At 48.8% G+C, this 23279-nt stretch overlaps 1 protein-coding gene across 8 annotated transcripts in view; it reads left to right on the top strand.

Annotated features, from left to right (window-relative positions):
• CEP112 (centrosomal protein 112) overlaps positions 1-23279 on the top strand; it is a 447202-nt gene that overhangs the window by 47495 nt on the left and 376428 nt on the right. For all 8 annotated transcript variants that reach the window (XM_068264055.1, XM_068264054.1, XM_068264058.1 and 5 more), the window contains exon 6: positions 83-157. In XM_068264055.1, the coding sequence (XP_068120156.1) occupies positions 83-157 (75 nt within the window). The remainder of the gene's footprint in view (positions 1-82; positions 158-23279) is intronic.

Below are 23279 nucleotides of genomic sequence, written 5' to 3'. Positions count from 1 at the left end.
TCACACAGTATTGCCATATAAATTGTAGTGCAGAGATCTCTATAGGTGTGTAACATGCATGATTTCTTGTCTCTGGTTCCAGAATTCTAATAAAAGGCCATTATCCAGCCTGGATGACAGCGATGTGGAAGCCCGCCTGAACAGCTGGAATCTCGGGGTAACATACAGACACTGTCATATATTCTTACACTGCAATGAGTTGTTTTCTGGATGGCTGCTGAATCAGATAGGATGGAAGATATGCATTAACTGGGGGCGGGCGGAAACCGTGGACAATTGACGGATCATAGCATTGCTCTGAACCACCCGCTGCAGTGCTTTGGCTCGATCGAGTTTTAATAGATTTCCTGCAGAAATATACTGAGTACCGATGTTGTATGTGTGGTAGGAATCAATTCCACTCTGATCAGATTCTAATCAACAAGGAAAATTTTCATTTTGCCAAATTGGGTGGCAATCTATAAGTGTATGGTTGCCTTACAGGACAACTGTAGTGAGAAACATATGGAGGCTGCCATATTTATTTATTTTTAAACAATACCGGTTGCCTGGCTATCATGCTGATATTCTGCCTTTAATATTTTTAGGCACAGACCCTGAACAAGCATGCAGCAGATCAGATGCTTCTTACATTATTGTCAGATCTGACAGGATTAGCTGCATGCTTGTTTCTGGTGTGATTCAGACACTACTGCAGCCAAATAGGTCAGCAGAGCTGCTAGGCTATTGTTTAAAAGGAAATAAATATGGCAGCCTCCATATCCCTCTGTTGTCTTTTTAAGCCTGATATTTATTATTTTAAATCCATGATATGGTCAAACTATGCAATACATATGCAATAGAGACACAGTTGGATAAAATACCTTATACAATGTACACAGAGATTTCAGAATGAAATCTATTGGAAATCGATCTAAATGCATTATTGGACCATTAGATCCAATGCAACTCTATGGGCCATGGATCTGCTACCAGCAGCAGATCGACCTAGATTTTCCATTCTATCAGATAGTTCAAATCCATCGAATGAGGAACTTGCTAGAATCAAGGTCTGATCGATTCTGTAGAATCGATCGATGGCTGAAATCAACCAGTGTATGGGACTCTTTAGATTTTCTGTTAGATTTTCTGCATTAGATTATGCTGGGAACACACGGTACGATTTTCCATGCGATAGATGGATCAGATAGATAAAATCCGTCATGTCCAATATTGCTCCCGATCGATTCCGTGCTCGATTTCTCATAGCGGTGCATGGAAAAATATAAGAAAAATGAATGAAGATAAGAGAATCGAGCATGGAATCGTGCCAAAAGAACGATCGGGTCGCAAAATCGCACGAAAAAACGCAACGTGTGTACCCAGCATTATTTTCTGTAGAGACTGGTCATTCTCTCTGGTGCATTGTCTTCTGGTTATCTCCTGCTGAGTAGAACAATGCCTTATTGCTGGGCAGACAGATGGTTAGATAGATAATTTAGGAAACTGCAATAAAAAAAGCGGTTCTGAGGATGAGTTTAGCTTTCAAGGGCAACAAAGGGACGATTAGCATATACAGCAGTGATGCATTGTGGGAAACCTCATACTCACTCCAACCTGAGTAATCTCAAATAACTTCTGTTTTATGAAGGCAAATTTCTGTTTTGCATAACATTTTAGTAAGGAGGCTTTTTGGTCCTTTGTAGCCCCTTACACACTCCTAGGAGTTCTTGGTCACCAAGAGCTTGCTGGGTAATCTGTAACTGAAGGGAGTAGTGGGAGATGACTGCTTAGTGCTACATTGAGTAGAACATATCAAGAACGACAGTACTTTGTATGTGGATTGATTTTCCATATAGTGTTTATAAATCTGGTCTAGCAGCATTGGTACGTTGTGGTGACCCGACCTGGGAGTACTCGATGGTTTATAGCCTGGTTGGTATACGTCTGCACAAGGGGATTATGGGTGGACAGGAGGTAGTGGGAGTGGACTAGAGGCATATGCATGGCACCTTTATCTCAGCGGCTCCGGACCCGTCACAGAGATTAAGCTGAAGCCTTTGTAGTGGGTGTTAAGAGGCCCATTAGTATAACGTGTGTGTAATGTCAGATAAGAGCGGAGCATTAATGAAGTCATCACACGTCTTCCTCCGCATTAATCTGGCTCTTTGAACCGGGTCGCCTGTCTGTGTTTGTTGCGGCTGCTTGATGAGCGCACTTTGAATCGAGTCCATAGCAGAGTTCAGCCACCTGACAATGGCTGTGCTCTCTGTGCCCAGCTTTGATGGCCGTCCGCTCTGTGATGTCTCTTTGTTTGGCCGGAGCTCTGTTTATTGTCCGTGGGGAATTAATGCTTTGTCCAGTGCCGACAGCTGATGTCACACTCAATACAATTTACATTCCTCACAAAGGCAATATTGTGGGGACACAGAAGTGTTGGCGTCCCCAAAAGGATCATGCGAATGCTGCTTCTTACCATAGAAAATAAGCTGCCTGTTACAGGGGAATTACTTATTTCCAAGACACTTTGATGTCAACTCGTATTGATGTGTTGCTGATCCATCCCTCCATCCGCAGCTCTGTGCCTCATGCCTCATTCGCATCAACAGCTTCTTATCAGTTTATAGATCCAGTGCTCCAGTCAATGCTTTATTGTGCTGGAATGGGGTGACTGATAAAAGATTGGACTATTACTCTCCTCTCTACTATAGTGGCCTATGGAGGAGACATGGCATGGGCTATCACTCTCCTCTCTACTATAGTGGCCTATGGAGGGGACATGGCATGGGCTATCACTCTCCTCTCTACTATTGTGGTCTATGGAGGGGACATGGCATGTGCTATCACTCTCCTCTCTACTATTGTGGCCTATGGAGGGACATGGCATGGACTATCACTCTCCTCTCTACTATAGTGGCCTATGGAGGGACATGGCATGGACTATCACTCTCCTCTCTACTATAGTGGCCTATGGAGGAGACATGGCATGGGCTATCACTCTCCTCTCCACTATTGTGGCCTATGGAGGGACATGGCATGGACTTTTACTCTCCTCTCTACTATAGTGGCCTATGGAGGAGACATGGCATGGGCTTATCACTCTCCTCTCTACTTTTGTGGCCTATGGAGAGACATGGCATGGGCTATCACTGTCCTCTCTACTATTGTGGCCAATGGAGGAGACATGGCATGGGCTATCACTCTCCTCTCTACTATAGTGGCCTATGGAGGAGACATGGCATGGGCTATCACTCTCCTCTCTACTTTTGTGGCCTATGGAGAGACATGGCATGGGCTATCACTGTCCTCTCTACTATTGTGGCCAATGGAGGAGACATGGCATGGGCTATCACTGTCCTCTCTACTATTGTGGCCTATGGAGGAGACATGGCATGGGCTATCACTCTCCTCTCTACTATTGTGCCCTATGGAGGGGACATGGCATGGGCTATCACTCTCCTCTCTACTATTGTGGCCTATGGAGGGACATGGCATGGACTTTTACTCTCCTCTCTACTATAGTGGCCTATGGAGGAGACATGGCATGGGCTATCACTCTCCTCTCTACTATAGTGGCCTATGGAGGAGACATGGCATGGGCTATCACTCTCCTCTCTACTATTGTGGCCTATGGAGGGACATGGCATGGACTTTTACTCTCCTCTCTACTATAGTGGCCTATGGAGGAGACATGGCATGGACTATCACTCTCCTCTCTACTATTGTGGCCTATGGAGGGGACATGGCATGGGCTATCACTCTCCTCTCTACTATTGTGGCCTATGGAGGAGACATGGCATGGGCTATCACTCTCCTCTCTACTATTGTGGCCTATGGAGGAGATATCTCTCTACTCTCTACTATTGTGGCCTATGGAGGGACATGGCATGGGCTATCACTCTCCTCTCTACTATTGTGCCTATGGAGGGACATGGCATGGGCTATCACTCTCCTCTCTACTATTGTGGCCTATGGAGGGGACATGGCATGGGCTATCACTCTCCTCCCTACTATTGTGGCCTATGGAGGGACATGGCATGGGCTATCACTCTCCTCTCTACTATTGTGGCCTATGGAGGAGACATGGCATGGGCTATCACTCTCCTCTCTACTATAGTGGCCTATGGAGGAGACATGGCATGGGCTATCACTCTCCTCTCTACTATTGTGGCCTATGGGGAGACATGGCATGGGCTATCACTCTCCTCTACTATTGTGGCCTATGGAGGAGACATGGCATGGGCTATCACTCTCCTCTCTACTATTGTGGTCTATGGAGGGACATGGCATGGGCTATCACTCTCCTCTCTACTATAGTGGCCTATGGAGGGACATGGCATGGGCTATCACTCTCCTCTCTACTATTGTGGCCTATGGAGGGACATGGCATGGGCTATCACTCTCCTCTACTATTGTGGCCTATGGAGGAGACATGGCATGGGCTATCACTCTCCTCTCTACTATTGTGGTCTATGGAGGGACATGGCATGGGCTATCACTCTCCTCTCTACTATAGTGGCCTATGGAGGAGACATGGCATGGGCTATCACTCTCCTCTCTACTATTGTGGCCTATGGGGAGACATGGCATGGGCTATCACTCTCCTCTACTATTGTGGCCTATGGAGGAGACATGGCATGGGCTATCACTCTCCTCTCTACTATTGTGGTCTATGGAGGGACATGGCATGGGCTATCACTCTCCTCTCTACTATTGTGGCCTATGGAGGGACATGGCATGGGCTATCACTCTCCTCTCTACTATTGTGGCCTATGGAGGGACATGGCATGGGCTATCACTCTCCTCTACTATTGTGGCCTATGGAGGAGACATGGCATGGGCTATCACTCTCCTCTCTACTATTGTGGTCTATGGAGGGACATGGCATGGGCTATCACTCTCCTCTCTACTATTGTGGCCTATGGAGGGACATGGCATGGGCTATCACTCTCCTCTCTACTATTGTGGCCTATGGAGGGACATGGCATGGGCTATCACTCTCCCCTCTACTATTGTGGCCTATGGAGGGACATGGCATGGGCTATCACTCTCCTCTCTACTATTGTGGCCTATGGAGGAGACATGGCATGGGCTATCACTCTCCTCTCTACTATTGTGGCCAATGGAGGAGACATGGCATTGGCTATCACTCTCCTCTCTACTATTGTGGCCTATGGAGGGACATGGCATGGGCTATCACTCTCCTCTCTACTATTGTGGCCTATGGAGGAGATATCTCTCTCCTCTCTACTATTGTGGCCTATGGAGGGGACATGGCATGGGCTATCTCTCTCCTCTCTACTATTGTGGCCTATGGAGGGGACATGGCATGGGCTATCACTCTCCTCTCTACTATTGTGGCCTATGGAGGGGACCTGGCATGGGCTATCGCTCTCCTTTACTATTGTGGCCTATGGAGGGGACATGGCATGGGCTATCACTCTCCTCTCTACTATTGTGGCCTATGGAGGGGACATGGCATGGGCTATCAGTCTCCTCTCTACTATTGTGGCCTATGGAGGAGATATCTCTCTCCTCTCTACTATTGTGGCCTATGGAGGTACATGGCATGGGCTATCACTCTCCTCTCTACTATTGTGGCCTATGGAGGGACATGGCATGGGCTATCACTCTCCTCCCTACTATTGTGGCCTATGGAGGGACATGGCATGGGCTATCACTCTCCTCTCTACTATTGTGGCCTATGGAGGGGACATGGCATGGGCTATCACTCTCCTCTCTACTATTGTGGCCTATGGAGGGGACATGGCATGGGCTATCACTCTCCTCTCTACTATAGTGGCCTATGGAGGAGACATGGCATGGACTATCACTCTCCTCTCTACTATTGTGGCCTATGGAGGGGACATGGCATGGGCTATCACTCTCCTCTCTACTATTGTGGCCTATGGAGGAGACATGGCATGGGCTATCACTCTCCTCTCTACTATTGTGGCCTATGGAGGGGACATGGCATGGGCTATCACTCTCCTCTCTACTATTGTGGCCAATGGAGGAGATATCTCTCTCCTCTCTACTATTGTGGCCTATGGAGGGACATAGCATGGGCTATCACTCTCCTCTCTACTATTGTGCCCTATGGAGGGACATGGCATGGGCTATCACTCTCCTCTCTACTATTGTGCCCTATGGAGGGACATGGCATGGGCTATCACTCTCCTCTCTACTATTGTGGCCTATGGAGGGACATGGCATGGGCTATCACTCTCCTCTCTACTATTGTGCCCTATGGAGGGACATGGCATGGGCTATCACTCTCCTCTCTACTATTGTGGCCTATGGAGGGACATGGCATGGGCTATCTCTCTCCTCTCTACTATTGTGGCCTATGGAGGGGACATGGCATGGGCTATCACTCTCCTCTCTACTATTGTGGCCTATGGAGGGGACCTGGCATGGGCTATCGCTCTCCTTTACTATTGTGGCCTATGGAGGGGACATGGCATGGGCTATCACTCTCCTCTCTACTATTGTGGCCTATGGAGGGGACATGACATGGGCTATCAGTCTCCTCTCTACTATTGTGGCCTATGGAGGAGATATCTCTCTCCTCTCTACTATTGTGGCCTATGGAGGGGACATGGCATGGGCTATCACTCTCCTCTCTACTATTGTGGCCTATGGAGGGACATGGCATGGGCTATCACTCTCCTCTCTACTATAGTGGCCTATGGAGGGACATGGCATGGGCTATCACTCTCTTCTCTACTATTATGGCCTATTGAGAGGACATGGCATGGGCTATCACTCTCCTCTCTACTATTGTGGCCTATGGAGGGACATGGCATTGGGTATCACTCTCCCCTCTACTATTGTGGCCTATGGAGGGACATGGCATGGGCTATCACTCTTCTCTCTACTATTGTGTCCTATGGAGCGACATGGCATGGGCTATCACTCTCCTCTCTACTATTGTGGCCTATGGAGGGACATGGCATGGGCTATCACTTTTCTCTCTACTATTGTGTCCTATGGAGGGACATGGCATGGGCTATCACTCTCCTCTCTACTATTGTGGCCTATGGAGGGACATGGTATGGGCTATCACTCTCCCCTCTTCCATTGTGGCCTATGGAGGGGACATGGCATGGGCTATCACTCTCCTCTCTACTAGTATGGCCTATTGAGAAGACATGGCATGGGGTATCACTCTCCTCTACTATTGTGGCCTATGGAGGGACATGGCATGGGCTATCACTCTCCTCTCTACTATTGTGGCCTATGGAGGGGACATGGCACGAGCTATCACTCTCCTCTACTATTGTGGCCTATGGAGGGGACCTGGCATGGGCTATCGCTCTCCTTTACTATTGTGGCCTATGGAGGGGACATGGCATGGGCTATCACTCTCCTCTCTACTATTGTGGCCTATGGAGGGGACATGACATGGGCTATCAGTCTCCTCTCTACTATTGTGGCCTATGGAGGAGATATCTCTCTCCTCTCTACTATTGTGGCCTATGGAGGGGACATGGCATGGGCTATCACTCTCCTCTCTACTATTGTGGCCTATGGAGGGACATGGCATGGGCTATCACTCTCCTCTCTACTATAGTGGCCTATGGAGGGACATGGCATGGGCTATCACTCTCTTCTCTACTATTATGGCCTATTGAGAGGACATGGCATGGGCTATCACTCTCCTCTCTACTATTGTGGCCTATGGAGGGACATGGCATTGGGTATCACTCTCCCCTCTACTATTGTGGCCTATGGAGGGACATGGCATGGGCTATCACTCTTCTCTCTACTATTGTGTCCTATGGAGCGACATGGCATGGGCTATCACTCTCCTCTCTACTATTGTGGCCTATGGAGGGACATGGCATGGGCTATCACTTTTCTCTCTACTATTGTGTCCTATGGAGGGACATGGCATGGGCTATCACTCTCCTCTCTACTATTGTGGCCTATGGAGGGACATGGTATGGGCTATCACTCTCCCCTCTTCCATTGTGGCCTATGGAGGGGACATGGCATGGGCTATCACTCTCCTCTCTACTAGTATGGCCTATTGAGAAGACATGGCATGGGGTATCACTCTCCTCTACTATTGTGGCCTATGGAGGGACATGGCATGGGCTATCACTCTCCTCTCTACTATTGTGGCCTATGGAGGGGACATGGCACGAGCTATCACTCTCCTCTACTATTGTGGCCTATGGAGGGACATGGCATGGGCTATCACTCTCCTCTCTACTATTATGGCCTATTGAGAGGACATGGTATGGGGTATCACTCTCCTCTCTACTATTGTGGCCTATGGAGGGACATGGCATGGGCTATCACTCTCCTCTCTACTATTGTGGCCTATGGAGGAGACATGGCATGGGCTATCACTCTCCTCTCTACTATTGTGGACTATGGAGGGGACATGGCATGGGCTATCACTCTCCTCTCTACTATTTTGGCCTATGGAGGGACATGGCATGTGCTATCACTCTCCTCTCTACTATAGTGGCCTATGGAGGGACATGGCATGGGCTATCACTCTCCGCTCTACTATTGTGGCCTATGGAGGGACATGGCATGGGCTATCGCTCTCCTCTCTACTATTGTGGCCTATGGAGGGACATGGCATGGGCTATCACTCTCCTCTCTACTATTGTGGTCTATGGAGGAAACATGGCATGGGCTATCACTCTCCTCTCTACTATTGTGGCCTATGGAGGGGACATGGCATGGGCTATCACTCTCCTCTCTACTATTGTGGCCTATGGAGGGACATGGCATGGGCTATCACTCTCCTCTCTAATATTGTGGCCTATGGAGGGGACATGGCATGGGCTATCACTCTCCTCTCTACTATTGTGGCCTATGGAGGGACATGGCATGGGCTATCACTCTCCTCTCTACTATTGTGGCCTATGGAGGGGACATGGCATGGGCTATCACTCTCCTCTCTACTATTGTGGCCTATGGAGGGACATGGCATGGGCTATCACTCTCCTCTCTACTATTGTGGCCTATGGAGGGGACATGGCATGGGCTATCACTCTCCTCTCTACTATTGTGGCCTATGGAGGGGACATGGCATGGGCTATCACTCTCCTCTCTACTATAGTGGCCTATGGAGGGGACATGGCATGGTCTATCACTCTCCTCTCTACTATTGTGGCCTATGGAGGTACATGGCATGGGCTATCACTCTCCTCTCTACTATTGTGGCCTATGGAGGGGACATGGCATGGGCTATCACTCTCCTCTCTACTATTGTGGCCTATGGAGGGGACATGGCATGGGCTATCACTCTCCTCTCTACTATAGTGGCCTATGGAGGGGACATGGCATGGTCTATCACTCTCCTCTCTACTATTGTGGCCTATGGAGAGACATGGCATGGGCTATCACTCTCCTCTCTACTATTGTGGCCTATGGAGGGGACATGGCATGGGCTATCACTCTCCTCTACTATTGTGGCCTATGGAGGGGACATGGCATGGGCTATCACTCTCCTCTCCACTATTGTGGCCTATGGAGGGGACATGGCATTGGCTATCACTCTCCTCTCTACTATTGTGGCCTATGGAGGCGATATCTCTCTCCTCTCTACTATTGTGGCCTATGGAGGGACATGGCATGGGCTATCACTCTCCTCTCTACTATTGTGGCCTATGGAGGGACATGGCATGGGCTATCACTCTCCTCTCTTCTATTGTGGCCTGTGGAGGGGACATGGCATGGGCTATCACTCTCCTCTCTACTATTGTGGCCTATGGAGGGGACATGGCATGGGCTATCACTCTCCTCTCTACTATTGTGGCCTATGGAGGAGATATCTCTCTCCTCTCTACTATTGTGGCCTATGGAGGGACATGGCATGGGCTATCACTCTCCTCTCTACTATAGTGGCCTATGGAGGGGACATGGCATGGGCTATCACTCTCCTCTCTACTATTGTGGCCTGTGGAGGGGACATGGCATGGGCGATCACTCTCCTCTCTATTATAGTGGCCTATGGAGGAGACATGGCATGGGCTATCACTCTCCTCTCTACTATAGTGGCCTATGGAGGGGACATGGCATGGGCTATCACTCTCCTCTCTACTATTGTGGTCTATGGAGGGGACATGGCATGTGCTATCACTCTCCTCTCTACTATTGTGGCCTATGGAGGGACATGGCATGGACTGTCACTCTCCTCTCTACTATAGTGGCCTATGGAGGGACATGGCATGGACTATCACTCTCCTCTCTACTATAGTGGCCTATGGAGGAGACATGGCATGGGCTATCACTCTCCTCTCCACTATTGTGGCCTATGGAGGGACATGGCATGGACTTTTACTCTCCTCTCTACTATAGTGGCCTATGGAGGAGACATGGCATGGGCTATCACTCTCCTCTCTACTTTTGTGGCCTATGGAGAGACATGGCATGGGCTATCACTGTCCTCTCTACTATTGTGGCCAATGGAGGAGACATGGCATGGGCTATCACTGTCCTCTCTACTATTGTGGCCTATGGAGGAGACATGGCATGGGCTATCACTCTCCTCTCTACTATTGTGCCCTATGGAGGGGACATGGCATGGGCTATCACTCTCCTCTCTACTATTGTGGCCTATGGAGGGACATGGCATGGACTTTTACTCTCCTCTCTACTATAGTGGCCTATGGAGGAGACATGGCATGGGCTATCACTCTCCTCTCTACTATAGTGGCCTATGGAGGAGACATGGCATGGGCTATCACTCTCCTCTCTACTATTGTGGCCTATGGAGGGACATGGCATGGACTTTTACTCTCCTCTCTACTATAGTGGCCTATGGAGGAGACATGGCATGGACTATCACTCTCCTCTCTACTATTGTGGCCTATGGAGGGGACATGGCATGGGCTATCACTCTCCTCTCTACTATTGTGGCCTATGGAGGAGACATGGCATGGGCTATCACTCTCCTCTCTACTATTGTGGCCTATGGAGGAGATATCTCTCTCCTCTCTACTATTGTGGCCTATGGAGGGACATGGCATGGGCTATCACTCTCCTCTCTACTATTGTGGCCTATGGAGGAGATATCTCTCTCCTCTCTACTATTGTGGCCTATGGAGGGACATGGCATGGGCTATCACTCTCCTCTCTACTATTGTGCCCTATGGAGGGACATGGCATGGGCTATCACTCTCCTCTCTACTATTGTGGCCTATGGAGGGGACATGGCATGGGCTATCACTCTCCTCCCTACTATTGTGGCCTATGGAGGGACATGGCATGGGCTATCACTCTCCTCTACTATTGTGGCCTATGGAGGAGACATGGCATGGGCTATCACTCTCCTCTCTACTATAGTGGCCTATGGAGGAGACATGGCATGGGCTATCACTCTCCTCTCTACTATTGTGGCCTATGGGGAGACATGGCATGGGCTATCACTCTCCTCTACTATTGTGGCCTATGGAGGAGACATGGCATGGGCTATCACTCTCCTCTCTACTATTGTGGTCTATGGAGGGACATGGCATGGGCTATCACTCTCCTCTCTACTATAGTGGCCTATGGAGGGACATGGCATGGGCTATCACTCTCCTCTCTACTATTGTGGCCTATGGAGGGACATGGCATGGGCTATCACTCTCCTCTACTATTGTGGCCTATGGAGGAGACATGGCATGGGCTATCACTCTCCTCTCTACTATTGTGGTCTATGGAGGGACATGGCATGGGCTATCACTCTCCTCTCTACTATAGTGGCCTATGGAGGAGACATGGCATGGGCTATCACTCTCCTCTCTACTATTGTGGCCTATGGGGAGACATGGCATGGGCTATCACTCTCCTCTACTATTGTGGCCTATGGAGGAGACATGGCATGGGCTATCACTCTCCTCTCTACTATTGTGGTCTATGGAGGGACATGGCATGGGCTATCACTCTCCTCTCTACTATTGTGGCCTATGGAGGGACATGGCATGGGCTATCACTCTCCTCTACTATTGTGGCCTATGGAGGAGACATGGCATGGGCTATCACTCTCCTCTCTACTATTGTGGTCTATGGAGGGACATGGCATGGGCTATCACTCTCCTCTCTACTATTGTGGCCTATGGAGGGACATGGCATGGGCTATCACTCTCCTCTCTACTATTGTGGCCTATGGAGGGACATGGCATGGGCTATCACTCTCCCCTCTACTATTGTGGCCTATGGAGGGACATGGCATGGGCTATCACTCTCCTCTCTACTATTGTGGCCTATGGAGGAGACATGGCATGGGCTATCACTCTCCTCTCTACTATTGTGGCCAATGGAGGAGACATGGCATTGGCTATCACTCTCCTCTCTACTATTGTGGCCTATGGAGGGACATGGCATGGGCTATCACTCTCCTCTCTACTATTGTGGCCTATGGAGGAGATATCTCTCTCCTCTCTACTATTGTGGCCTATGGAGGGGACATGGCATGGGCTATCACTCTCCTCTCTACTATTGTGGCCTATGGAGGGGACCTGGCATGGGCTATCGCTCTCCTTTACTATTGTGGCCTATGGAGGGGACATGGCATGGGCTATCACTCTCCTCTCTACTATTGTGGCCTATGGAGGGGACATGGCATGGGCTATCAGTCTCCTCTCTACTATTGTGGCCTATGGAGGAGATATCTCTCTCCTCTCTACTATTGTGGCCTATGGAGGTACATGGCATGGGCTATCACTCTCCTCTCTACTATTGTGGCCTATGGAGGGACATGGCATGGGCTATCACTCTCCTCCCTACTATTGTGGCCTATGGAGGGACATGGCATGGGCTATCACTCTCCTCTCTACTATTGTGGCCTATGGAGGGGACATGGCATGGGCTATCACTCTCCTCTCTACTATTGTGGCCTATGGAGGGGACATGGCATGGGCTATCACTCTCCTCTCTACTATAGTGGCCTATGGAGGAGACATGGCATGGACTATCACTCTCCTCTCTACTATTGTGGCCTATGGAGGGGACATGGCATGGGCTATCACTCTCCTCTCTACTATTGTGGCCTATGGAGGAGATATCTCTCTCCTCTCTACTATTGTGGCCTATGGAGGGACATGGCATGGGCTATCACTCTCCTCTCTACTATTGTGCCCTATGGAGGGACATGGCATGGGCTATCACTCTCCTCTCTACTATTGTGCCCTATGGAGGGACATGGCATGGGCTATCACTCTCCTCTCTACTATTGTGGCCTATGGAGGGACATGGCATGGGCTATCACTCTCCTCTCTACTATTGTGCCCTATGGAGGGACATGGCATGGGCTATCACTCTCCTCTCTACTATTGTGGCCTATGGAGGGACATGGCATGGGCTATCTCTCTCCTCTCTACTATTGTGGCCTATGGAGGGGACATGGCATGGGCTATCACTCTCCTCTCTACTATTGTGGCCTATGGAGGGGACCTGGCATGGGCTATCGCTCTCCTTTACTATTGTGGCCTATGGAGGGGACATGGCATGGGCTATCACTCTCCTCTCTACTATTGTGGCCTATGGAGGGGACATGACATGGGCTATCAGTCTCCTCTCTACTATTGTGGCCTATGGAGGAGATATCTCTCTCCTCTCTACTATTGTGGCCTATGGAGGGGACATGGCATGGGCTATCACTCTCCTCTCTACTATTGTGGCCTATGGAGGGACATGGCATGGGCTATCACTCTCCTCTCTACTATAGTGGCCTATGGAGGGACATGGCATGGGCTATCACTCTCTTCTCTACTATTATGGCCTATTGAGAGGACATGGCATGGGCTATCACTCTCCTCTCTACTATTGTGGCCTATGGAGGGACATGGCATTGGGTATCACTCTCCCCTCTACTATTGTGGCCTATGGAGGGACATGGCATGGGCTATCACTCTTCTCTCTACTATTGTGTCCTATGGAGCGACATGGCATGGGCTATCACTCTCCTCTCTACTATTGTGGCCTATGGAGGGACATGGCATGGGCTATCACTTTTCTCTCTACTATTGTGTCCTATGGAGGGACATGGCATGGGCTATCACTCTCCTCTCTACTATTGTGGCCTATGGAGGGACATGGTATGGGCTATCACTCTCCCCTCTACCATTGTGGCCTATGGAGGGGACATGGCATGGGCTATCACTCTCCTCTCTACTAGTATGGCCTATTGAGAAGACATGGCATGGGGTATCACTCTCCTCTACTATTGTGGCCTATGGAGGGACATGGCATGGGCTATCACTCTCCTCTCTACTATTGTGGCCTATGGAGGGGACATGGCACGAGCTATCACTCTCCTCTACTATTGTGGCCTATGGAGGGACATGGCATGGGCTATCACTCTCCTCTCTACTATTATGGCCTATTGAGAGGACATGGTATGGGGTATCACTCTCCTCTCTATTATTGTGGCCTATGGAGGGACATGGCATGGGCTATCACTCTCCTCTCTACTATTGTGGCCTATGGAGGAGACATGGCATGGGCTATCACTCTCCTCTCTACTATTGTGGACTATGGAGGGGACATGGCATGGGCTATCACTCTCCTCTCTACTATTTTGGCCTATGGAGGGACATGGCATGTGCTATCACTCTCCTCTCTACTATAGTGGCCTATGGAGGGACATGGCATGGGCTATCACTCTCCGCTCTACTATTGTGGCCTATGGAGGGACATGGCATGGGCTATCGCTCTCCTCTCTACTATTGTGGCCTATGGAGGGACATGGCATGGGCTATCACTCTCCTCGCTACTATTGTGGTCTATGGAGGAAACATGGCATGGGCTATCACTCTCCTCTCTACTATTGTGGCCTATGGAGGGACATGGCATGGGCTATCACTCTCCTCTCTACTATTGTGGCCTATGGAGGGGACATGGCATGGGCTATCACTCTCCTCTCTACTATTGTGGCCTATGGAGGTACATGGCATGGGCTATCACTCTCCTCTCTACTATTGTGGCCTATGGAGGGGACATGGCATGGGCTATCACTCTCCTCTCTACTATTGTGGCCTATGGAGGGGACATGGCATGGGCTATCACTCTCCTCTCTACTATAGTGGCCTATGGAGGGGACATGGCATGGTCTATCACTCTCCTCTCTACTATTGTGGCCTATGGAGAGACATGGCATGGGCTATCACTCTCCTCTCTACTATTGTGGCCTATGGAGGGGACATGGCATGGGCTATCACTCTCCTCTACTATTGTAGCCTATGGAGGGGACATGGCATGGGCTATCACTCTCCTCTCCACTATTGTGGCCTATGGAGGGGACATGGCATTGGCTATCACTCTCCTCTCTACTATTGTGGCCTATGGAGGCGATATCTCTCTCCTCTCTACTATTGTGGCCTATGGAGGGACATGGCATGGGCTATCACTCTCCTCTCTACTATTGTGGCCTATGGAGGGACATGGCATGGGCTATCACTCTCCTCTCTTCTATTGTGGCCTGTGGAGGGGACATGGCATGGGCTATCACTCTCCTCTCTACTATTGTGGCCTATGGAGGGGACATGGCATGGGCTATCACTCTCCTCTCTACTATTGTGGCCTATGGAGGAGATATCTCTCTCCTCTCTACTATTGTGGCCTATGGAGGGACATGGCATGGGCTATCACTCTCCTCTCTACTATAGTGGCCTATGGAGGGGACATGGCATGGGCTATCACTCTCCTCTCTACTATTGTGGCCTGTGGAGGGGACATGGCATGGGCGATCACTCTCCTCTCTACTATTGTGGCCTATGGAGGGGACATGGCATGGGCTATCACTCTCCTCTCTACTATTGTGGCCTATGGAGGGACATGGCATGGGCTATCACTCTCCTCTCTACTATTGTGGCCTATGGAGGGACATGGCATGGACTATTACTCTCCTCTCTACTATTGTGGCCTGTGGAGGGGACATGGCATGGGTTATTACTCTCCTCTCTACTATTGTGGCCTATGGAGGGGACATGGCATGGGCGATCACTCTCCTCTCTACTATTGTGGCCTATGGAGGAGACATGGCATGGGCTATCACTCTCCTCTCTACTATTGTGGCCTATGGAGGGACATGGCATGGACTATTACTCTCCTCTCTACTATTGTGGCCTATGGAGGGGACATGGCATGGGCTATCACTCTCCTCTCTACTATAGTGGCCTATGGAGGGGACATGGCATGGTCTATCACTCTCCTCTCTACTATTGTGGCCTATGGAGAGACATGGCATGGGCTATCACTCTCCTCTCTACTATTGTGGCCTATGGAGGGGACATGGCATGGGCTATCACTCTCCTCTACTATTGTGGCCTATGGAGGGGACATGGCATGGGCTATCACTCTCCTCTCCACTATTGTGGCCTATGGAGGGGACATGGCATTGGCTATCACTCTCCTCTCTACTATTGTGGCCTATGGAGGCGATATCTCTCTCCTCTCTACTATTGTGGCCTATGGAGGGACATGGCATGGGCTATCACTCTCCTCTCTACTATTGTGGCCTATGGAGGGACATGGCATGGGCTATCACTCTCCTCTCTTCTATTGTGGCCTGTGGAGGGGACATGGCATGGGCTATCACTCTCCTCTCTACTATTGTGGCCTATGGAGGGGACATGGCATGGGCTATCACTCTCCTCTCTACTATTGTGGCCTATGGAGGAGATATCTCTCTCCTCTCTACTATTGTGGCCTATGGAGGGACATGGCATGGGCTATCGCTCTCCTCTCTACTATAGTGGCCTATGGAGGGGACATGGCATGGGCTATCACTCTCCTCTCTACTATTGTGGCCTGTGGAGGGGACATGGCATGGGCGATCACTCTCCTCTCTACTATTGTGGCCTATGGAGAGACATGGCATGGGCTATCACTCTCCTCTCTACTATTGTGGCCTATGGAGGGGACATGGCATGGGCTATCACTCTCCTCTCTACTATTGTGGCCTATGGAGGGACATGGCATGGGCTATCACTCTCCTCTCTACTATTGTGGCCTATGGAGGGGACATGGTATGGACTATCACTCTCCTCTCTACTATTGTGGCCTATGGAGGGGACATGGCATGGGCTATCACTCTCCTCTCTACTATTGTGGCCTATGGAGGGACATGGCATGGGCTATCACTCTCCTCTACTATTGTGGCCTATGGAGGGACATGGCATGGGCTATCACTCTCCTCTCTACTATTGTGGCCTATGGAGGGGACATGGCATGGGCTATCACTCTCCTCTCTACTATTGTGGCCTGTGGAGGGGACATGGCATGGGCGATCACTCTCCTCTCTACTATTGTGGCCTATGGAGGGGACATGGCATGGGCTATTACTCTCCTCTCTACTATTGTGGCCTGTGGAGGAGACATGGCATGGGCTATCACTCTCCTCTCTACTATAGTGGCCTATGGAGGAGACATGGCATGGGCTATCACTCTCCTCTCTACTATTGTGGCCTATGGAGGGACATGGCATGGGCTATCACTCTCCTCTCTACTATTGTGGCCTGTGGAGGGGACATGGCATGGGCTATCACTCTCCTCTCTACTATTGTGTCCTATGGAGAGACATGGCATGGGCTATCACTCTCCTCTCTACTATTGTGGCCTATGGAGGAGACATGGCATGGACTATTACTCTCCTCTCTACTATTGTGGCCTATGGAGGAGACATGGCATGGGCTATCACTCTCCTCTCTACTATAGTGGCCTATGGAGGAGACATGGCATGGGCTATCACTCTCCTCTCTACTATTGTGGCCTATGGAGGAGACATGGCATGGGCTATCACTCTCCTCTCTACTATTGTGCCCTATGGAGAGACATGGCATGGGCTTATCACTCTCCTCTCTTCTATTGTGGCCTGTGGAGGGGACATGGCATGGGCTATCACTCTCCTCTCTTCTATTGTGGCCTATGGAGGTACATGGCATGGGTTATCACTCTCCTCTCTACTATTGTGGCCTATGGAGGAGACATGGCATGGGTTATCACTCTCCTCTCTACTATTGTGGCCTATGGAGGGACATGGCATGGACTATTACTCTCCTCTCTACTATTGTGGCCTGTGGAGGGGACATGGCATGGGTTATTACTCTCCTCTCTACTATTGTGGCCTATGGAGGGGACATGGCATGGGCGATCACTCTCCTCTCTACTATTGTGGCCTATGGAGGAGACATGGCATGGGCTATCACTCTCCTCTCTACTATTGTGGCCTATGGAGAGACATGGCATGGGCTATCACTCTCCTCTACTATTGTGGCCTATGGAGAGACATGGCATGGGCTATCACTCTCCTCTCTACTATTGTGGCCTATGGAGGAGACATGGCATGGGCTATCACTCTCCTCTCTACTATTGTGGCCTATGGAGGTACATGGCATGGGCTATCACTCTCCTCTCTACTATTGTGGCCTATGGAGGTACATGGCATGGGCTATCACTCTCCTCTCTACTATTGTGGCCTATGGAGGTACATGGCATGGGCTATCACTCTCCTCTCTACTATTGTGGCCTATGGAGGGGACATGGCATGGGCTATCACTCTCCTCTCTACTATTGTAGCCTATGGAGGGGACATGACAGGGGTTTCCTGCAGAATTCAGCTTGATTGTTATGGGTGATGCTGATCTAGTCAAATCCGTTGAGAAACTAGGGTTAGTACAGTTTTTCCCCTCATCTATTACGACCTTGCATGCTGGATTTCTAAGTGACAGTAGAAACTGAGTCTATTGTTTCCTTTGATATTCCATGTGGAAGCATCTCAGCGTTGTGTTGAGCCATTGGCCCTCCTTCATAGACGCAGAACAAGTTGCTTGGCTGTGTCCTAGCGACAAGTCTGTACAGCATTGGGTCCTACAGGGTCACATACAAGATTGCGGATTGGCCCACATTATGTATGTGTACACAGCTGAGACTGATTACAGTGATCATAGCAGGCAGATCTCCCCGCTTTAGCGCTTGCTTCTAGGAGCTTCCAGCTGTCACCTGTGTTATCATCCGAAGCAGATAATGTTTTGTAATCCTTTTTGCAAGTTATATAGTTCTCCTGAATGTGGATTGCATCGCCCTGTTGTGCATCTGTGCAATTGCATTGTTTGCTTTTGTTCGAAACAGACATGTGGGATGGCCCTCAGATCTCTGATTCTGCTGCCGGGAGTCATTATTTACTTTTGAAGAAAGGAAGATAAAAAGCAGATTTCTGTGATGCATTTATGAAATATAGTCCCAAAAATATGTTTTTGCCCACATTTTTTTTAAAAGTTAGATCCAATGCAACTCTATGGAACATAGACCTAGATTTTTCATCCTGTCAGATAGATAAAATCGATCAAAACTGACTCAAATCAATCGATTTGCTGATTTGAAAGAATCTATTCTATAGGCTCGATCGATGGCTGAAATCGACCAGTGGGTGGGCCCCTTTACTCTGCACTAACCTAGATAAGCACGTTCTCCTAGGCAGCACCCAGACGTCCTATTGTTGATCATTGGATCTGTCTCTCTAGATATTATTTAGTATTTATATAGCGCCAACACCTTCAGCAGCGCTCTTACAGAATCAATAGCCTTGCCACTGACTGTCCCTCAGAGAGGCTCTCAGTCTAATCCCTACCATAGTCATATGTCTAAGTACTGTATGTAGATTCACACAGTGTTAGACCAAGCACTCCAATGGAGATAGGAGTGTGCTAAAGCTGATATGACCCTGGTGCCCAAGGGTCGCCGATTGAAGAAGCCAAGATCAGCAGCATCACTCTTGAAGAAATAGCTCTTTATCCAGACACATAATTCAAGTCACATGCCAATAAAATGGGCTTAGACGCAGCTACAGCCCGCTGTTTCGAATGCATCTTTGTCAAGCTGCATTTATGAGCTTGCAGCTTGACAAAGCTTCTTAAAGAGGAACTCCAGCCTAAACAAACATACTGTCATTAAGTTACATTAGTTATGTTAATTAAAATAGATAGGTAATATAATCTCTTACCCACCCTGTTTTAAAAGAACAGGCAAATGTTTGATTTCATGATGGCAGCCATCTTTTTGGTTGAAAGAAGGTGACAGGGAGCATGAGACACAGTTCTAACTGTCCTGTGTCCTGAGCTCCTCTCCTAGTTGCTAGGCAACGTGTATAACAACATAGGAAATCCCATCATGCTCTGCACAGCATCAGGGAAAAAAAGCCCGGGCTTTATTTATTTGATGGGTGGAGCTTAGCTAAAAATGCAGATAAAAATGATGCTTTGGTTAAGAAAATCATAGTTCTGATGGTGTGAAACTGTTAAAGAAACACCAAGCCTTTTCAGTTCTGTTGAGTAGATTTTTAGTCCAGAGGTTCAATTTAAGTATGTATCGTAGACAAGGGCCAATTTAGGGGGAAGCCAATGAACTTACCTGCATGGTTTTGAGATGTGAGGAAACTGAAGTGCTCGGAGGAAACCCATACAGACACTGGAAGCACCGTACAGATAGTGCCCTGGCTAGAATTTGAACCGGGAACCCAGCGCTGCATGGCGAGAGTGCTGTCCACTACACCACCGTGCTGCCCAATATCTCTCCAACTCATTCCCAGGGGCCAGGCATGAGTCATAATTCTGCCTAGAGAGTTGTAACACTATTCAGAACTTTGATAGATGATAACCTTTGATAAAACCATTTGCTAGGTATGTATTAGAAATGTTCCTATATTTGAAGGCCCAGACCAATGATGCATTATGGGATTTCCTGCATTCTCAGCTTGTTGCTGTGAGTAGTGCAGCCATGAGCACCCCCATGTGGTATATAGTCCACATGTTTTATGTCACAGCAGTGTTGGTTGGCCAGATTTTCTGGGAATCGAGGGGCGTTGTTACCCAGCAGCACACTAGCCATAGAGCCCGTCCTGGCCTTAATCATTAGCAGAGGAGAGTCTGGAATAGCCGGTGTCCAATTGTGGCTTGTAGTGATGGAACGTTCCCCCGGCCGGCGCATCTCTACGCATTTCACATCCAGCGCTCTTCTTTAGCTCCTTGCTTCCTGTTGTTTGGCGCCCCACCAGCCTCCATCTGTTCCTTCATTGCATGCGAATTTCATGGCAGGCGAACCCTGCTTCCCCAACACTTTGTGTTATTATTCCTTTGTAGCATTATCCCCTCTTCCTCCTCTGTATTCTGTGGGCGAAGAAGGGATTGGCAGCGAATCGCGTCTCCCTTCTCCGTCTGCTTCCATAATATTTCATCCCCCCCAACTTCTTTATTTCTCTGTTTTGCAGTCGCCCTACAAGAGCTAAACATTTTTAAAATGACAGTCTTAAAAGGAAAAATGTTGAGACAGTTTTAAGTGTTTACAGAGTGGAGTTGTGGAGGAGGGGGAGAGGGGGGTTATTGTGTCATTACAGATTACAGGGGAAGGAGGGAGAGCAGACTTCAAAGCACATCTGGAGGAGAGGCGAAGGCACGACCGCGTCCCCAGAAATATTACACATCCCAGCCTCACTCGGCCTCTGGGACGCTCGGCCTGTGTGCTCTTGGAGAAGAGCTAGAAATGGAATCCATACATATGTTTTGTCTCCACATTGGAGCGGATTTGTGTAAACAGATTATTTCGCTTTTCCAAGCACTTCTCTCCAAGAGGGGAGGAAGAAACAAACTATATTAAAGGGGCTGCTCAGCCAATGGCATAGGGCAGGTACAGGCAGAGTCTTACTGACTCAGTCACTTACTGATTACTTATACCTCTTGGGCTGCAGCTGTGAGATCTCTCTATGTTGTCTCCAGGCTCTGCTCCCTCCTCCGTCATGTAAAATCAATGAAGTATTCAGCAAAGGGGGAGGGGAGGGGGGTGCGGAACTCAGCAGAGTACCATAGAGGCAAGAGAACTCAGCAGGTGGAAGTTAACCCTGCTAATGGATGCAGGAGGTGTGCAGAGCTGGGAACTTAGGAATGCAGGGATCTCACCAGCAGAGCATCATAGAGAGAAGAGAACTCAGCAGGGGGATGCAGGAGGTGTGCAAAGCTGGGAACACAGGGATTTCACCAACAGGGTACCAAAGAGACAGGAGAACCCAGCAGGGGGACGGTAATCTTGCGGCCCCCACTCAAATATCAGTTCTGCATGGAAGAAAAGAATGTCGATCTGCCCAGGGCAGCTCTGCATATTGCCAAAACATCATTCCAGACCTCTAGAGGAAAATAACAGGCGGTATTAATATTTTAAATTGCCAATGTACAGCGCTACGGAAGGTGTTGGCACTATATAAATAAAAAATAATGCTAATAAATTGCAGAAAAAACACATAGTGGTGCGATTGTTACGTGGTTCTCCTGCGCTTTCTATACTTTGTATAGGAGTTCAAGGGCAGGAAACATGCAGCAGACACGACGGTTGCAATCAGGAAAAATCACATCACTAATGGAAACATCCCCGCCCGGTGTCCGTGAGTTTGTAGAGTAACCAGTGTTCTGAATTGTAAAGCACGGTTAGTGGAAACGGGCCCTAATGAAGGTAACTGGTGCTCCAAGCACTAATATTGCCAAGGTTACAAAGAAGTAGGATTATTATGTATATGTTCTGCAGAGTGCACAGTCATGTCATAAATTTTCCCACAGAAAAGCTCAAAATCTCCTCCCTACCATAGGAATAGATAGCATAGCCGTCAGGTTTTTACTGTTGTTTGATTTAGAATCACTTTATGCCCTCCTGTCCTGACTGAGAGATCTCCCTTATGCTGGGAATACACGGTTCGTTTTTGCCTTTGTTTTAGCCTTCGTTTCGATTGTGCCTTTTGTCCTTTTCGTTCCCTAAATAATCGAACGTACGGTTAATATCACCACCCACGGTTTCGTTTTTTTTTTCGATTCTGATGGTTTTGTTTTTCCAATGATCGTAGGCTGCAAAGAAACGAAACGAAAATCCCTTTTTACAGGGACGGACTAACATAAATGAACATATAATCGATCTGAACAGCCATCAAGCCTACCAATGGCTCGATTAGATGGATAAAGAGAGATAATATTAAACATGTTCGATCACTAGTCGTTCGTTTTTGGGGTCTATTAATCGAAACTATAATGAGATTATGACTATTTTCACATACGTTTTCAACACTCGATTCGTTTACTGAACGAATCGAAGGCTAAAACGAAGGCAAAAACGAAACGTGTATTCCCAGCATTAGTGTTCTTTGTATCTCCAGAGAGCATTAACAGTTTGTTCTAACCCTTATTGACTTTATATATCCAAGAAAAAAAAGTGTGTGGAGCTAATGTGGATTTGTGTTGTGACACTGTGACCTGTATGATCAGTGGGGGCTGCATGTCTGTTGCAGCCCCCGCTGATCAACAGATATAACAGCATGT

This window comes from Hyperolius riggenbachi, chromosome 12 (assembly GCF_040937935.1).
Source record: "Hyperolius riggenbachi isolate aHypRig1 chromosome 12, aHypRig1.pri, whole genome shotgun sequence".
NCBI classification, from domain to species: domain Eukaryota; kingdom Metazoa; phylum Chordata; class Amphibia; order Anura; family Hyperoliidae; genus Hyperolius; species Hyperolius riggenbachi.
This window is presented reverse-complemented; position numbering and strand designations above follow the sequence as displayed.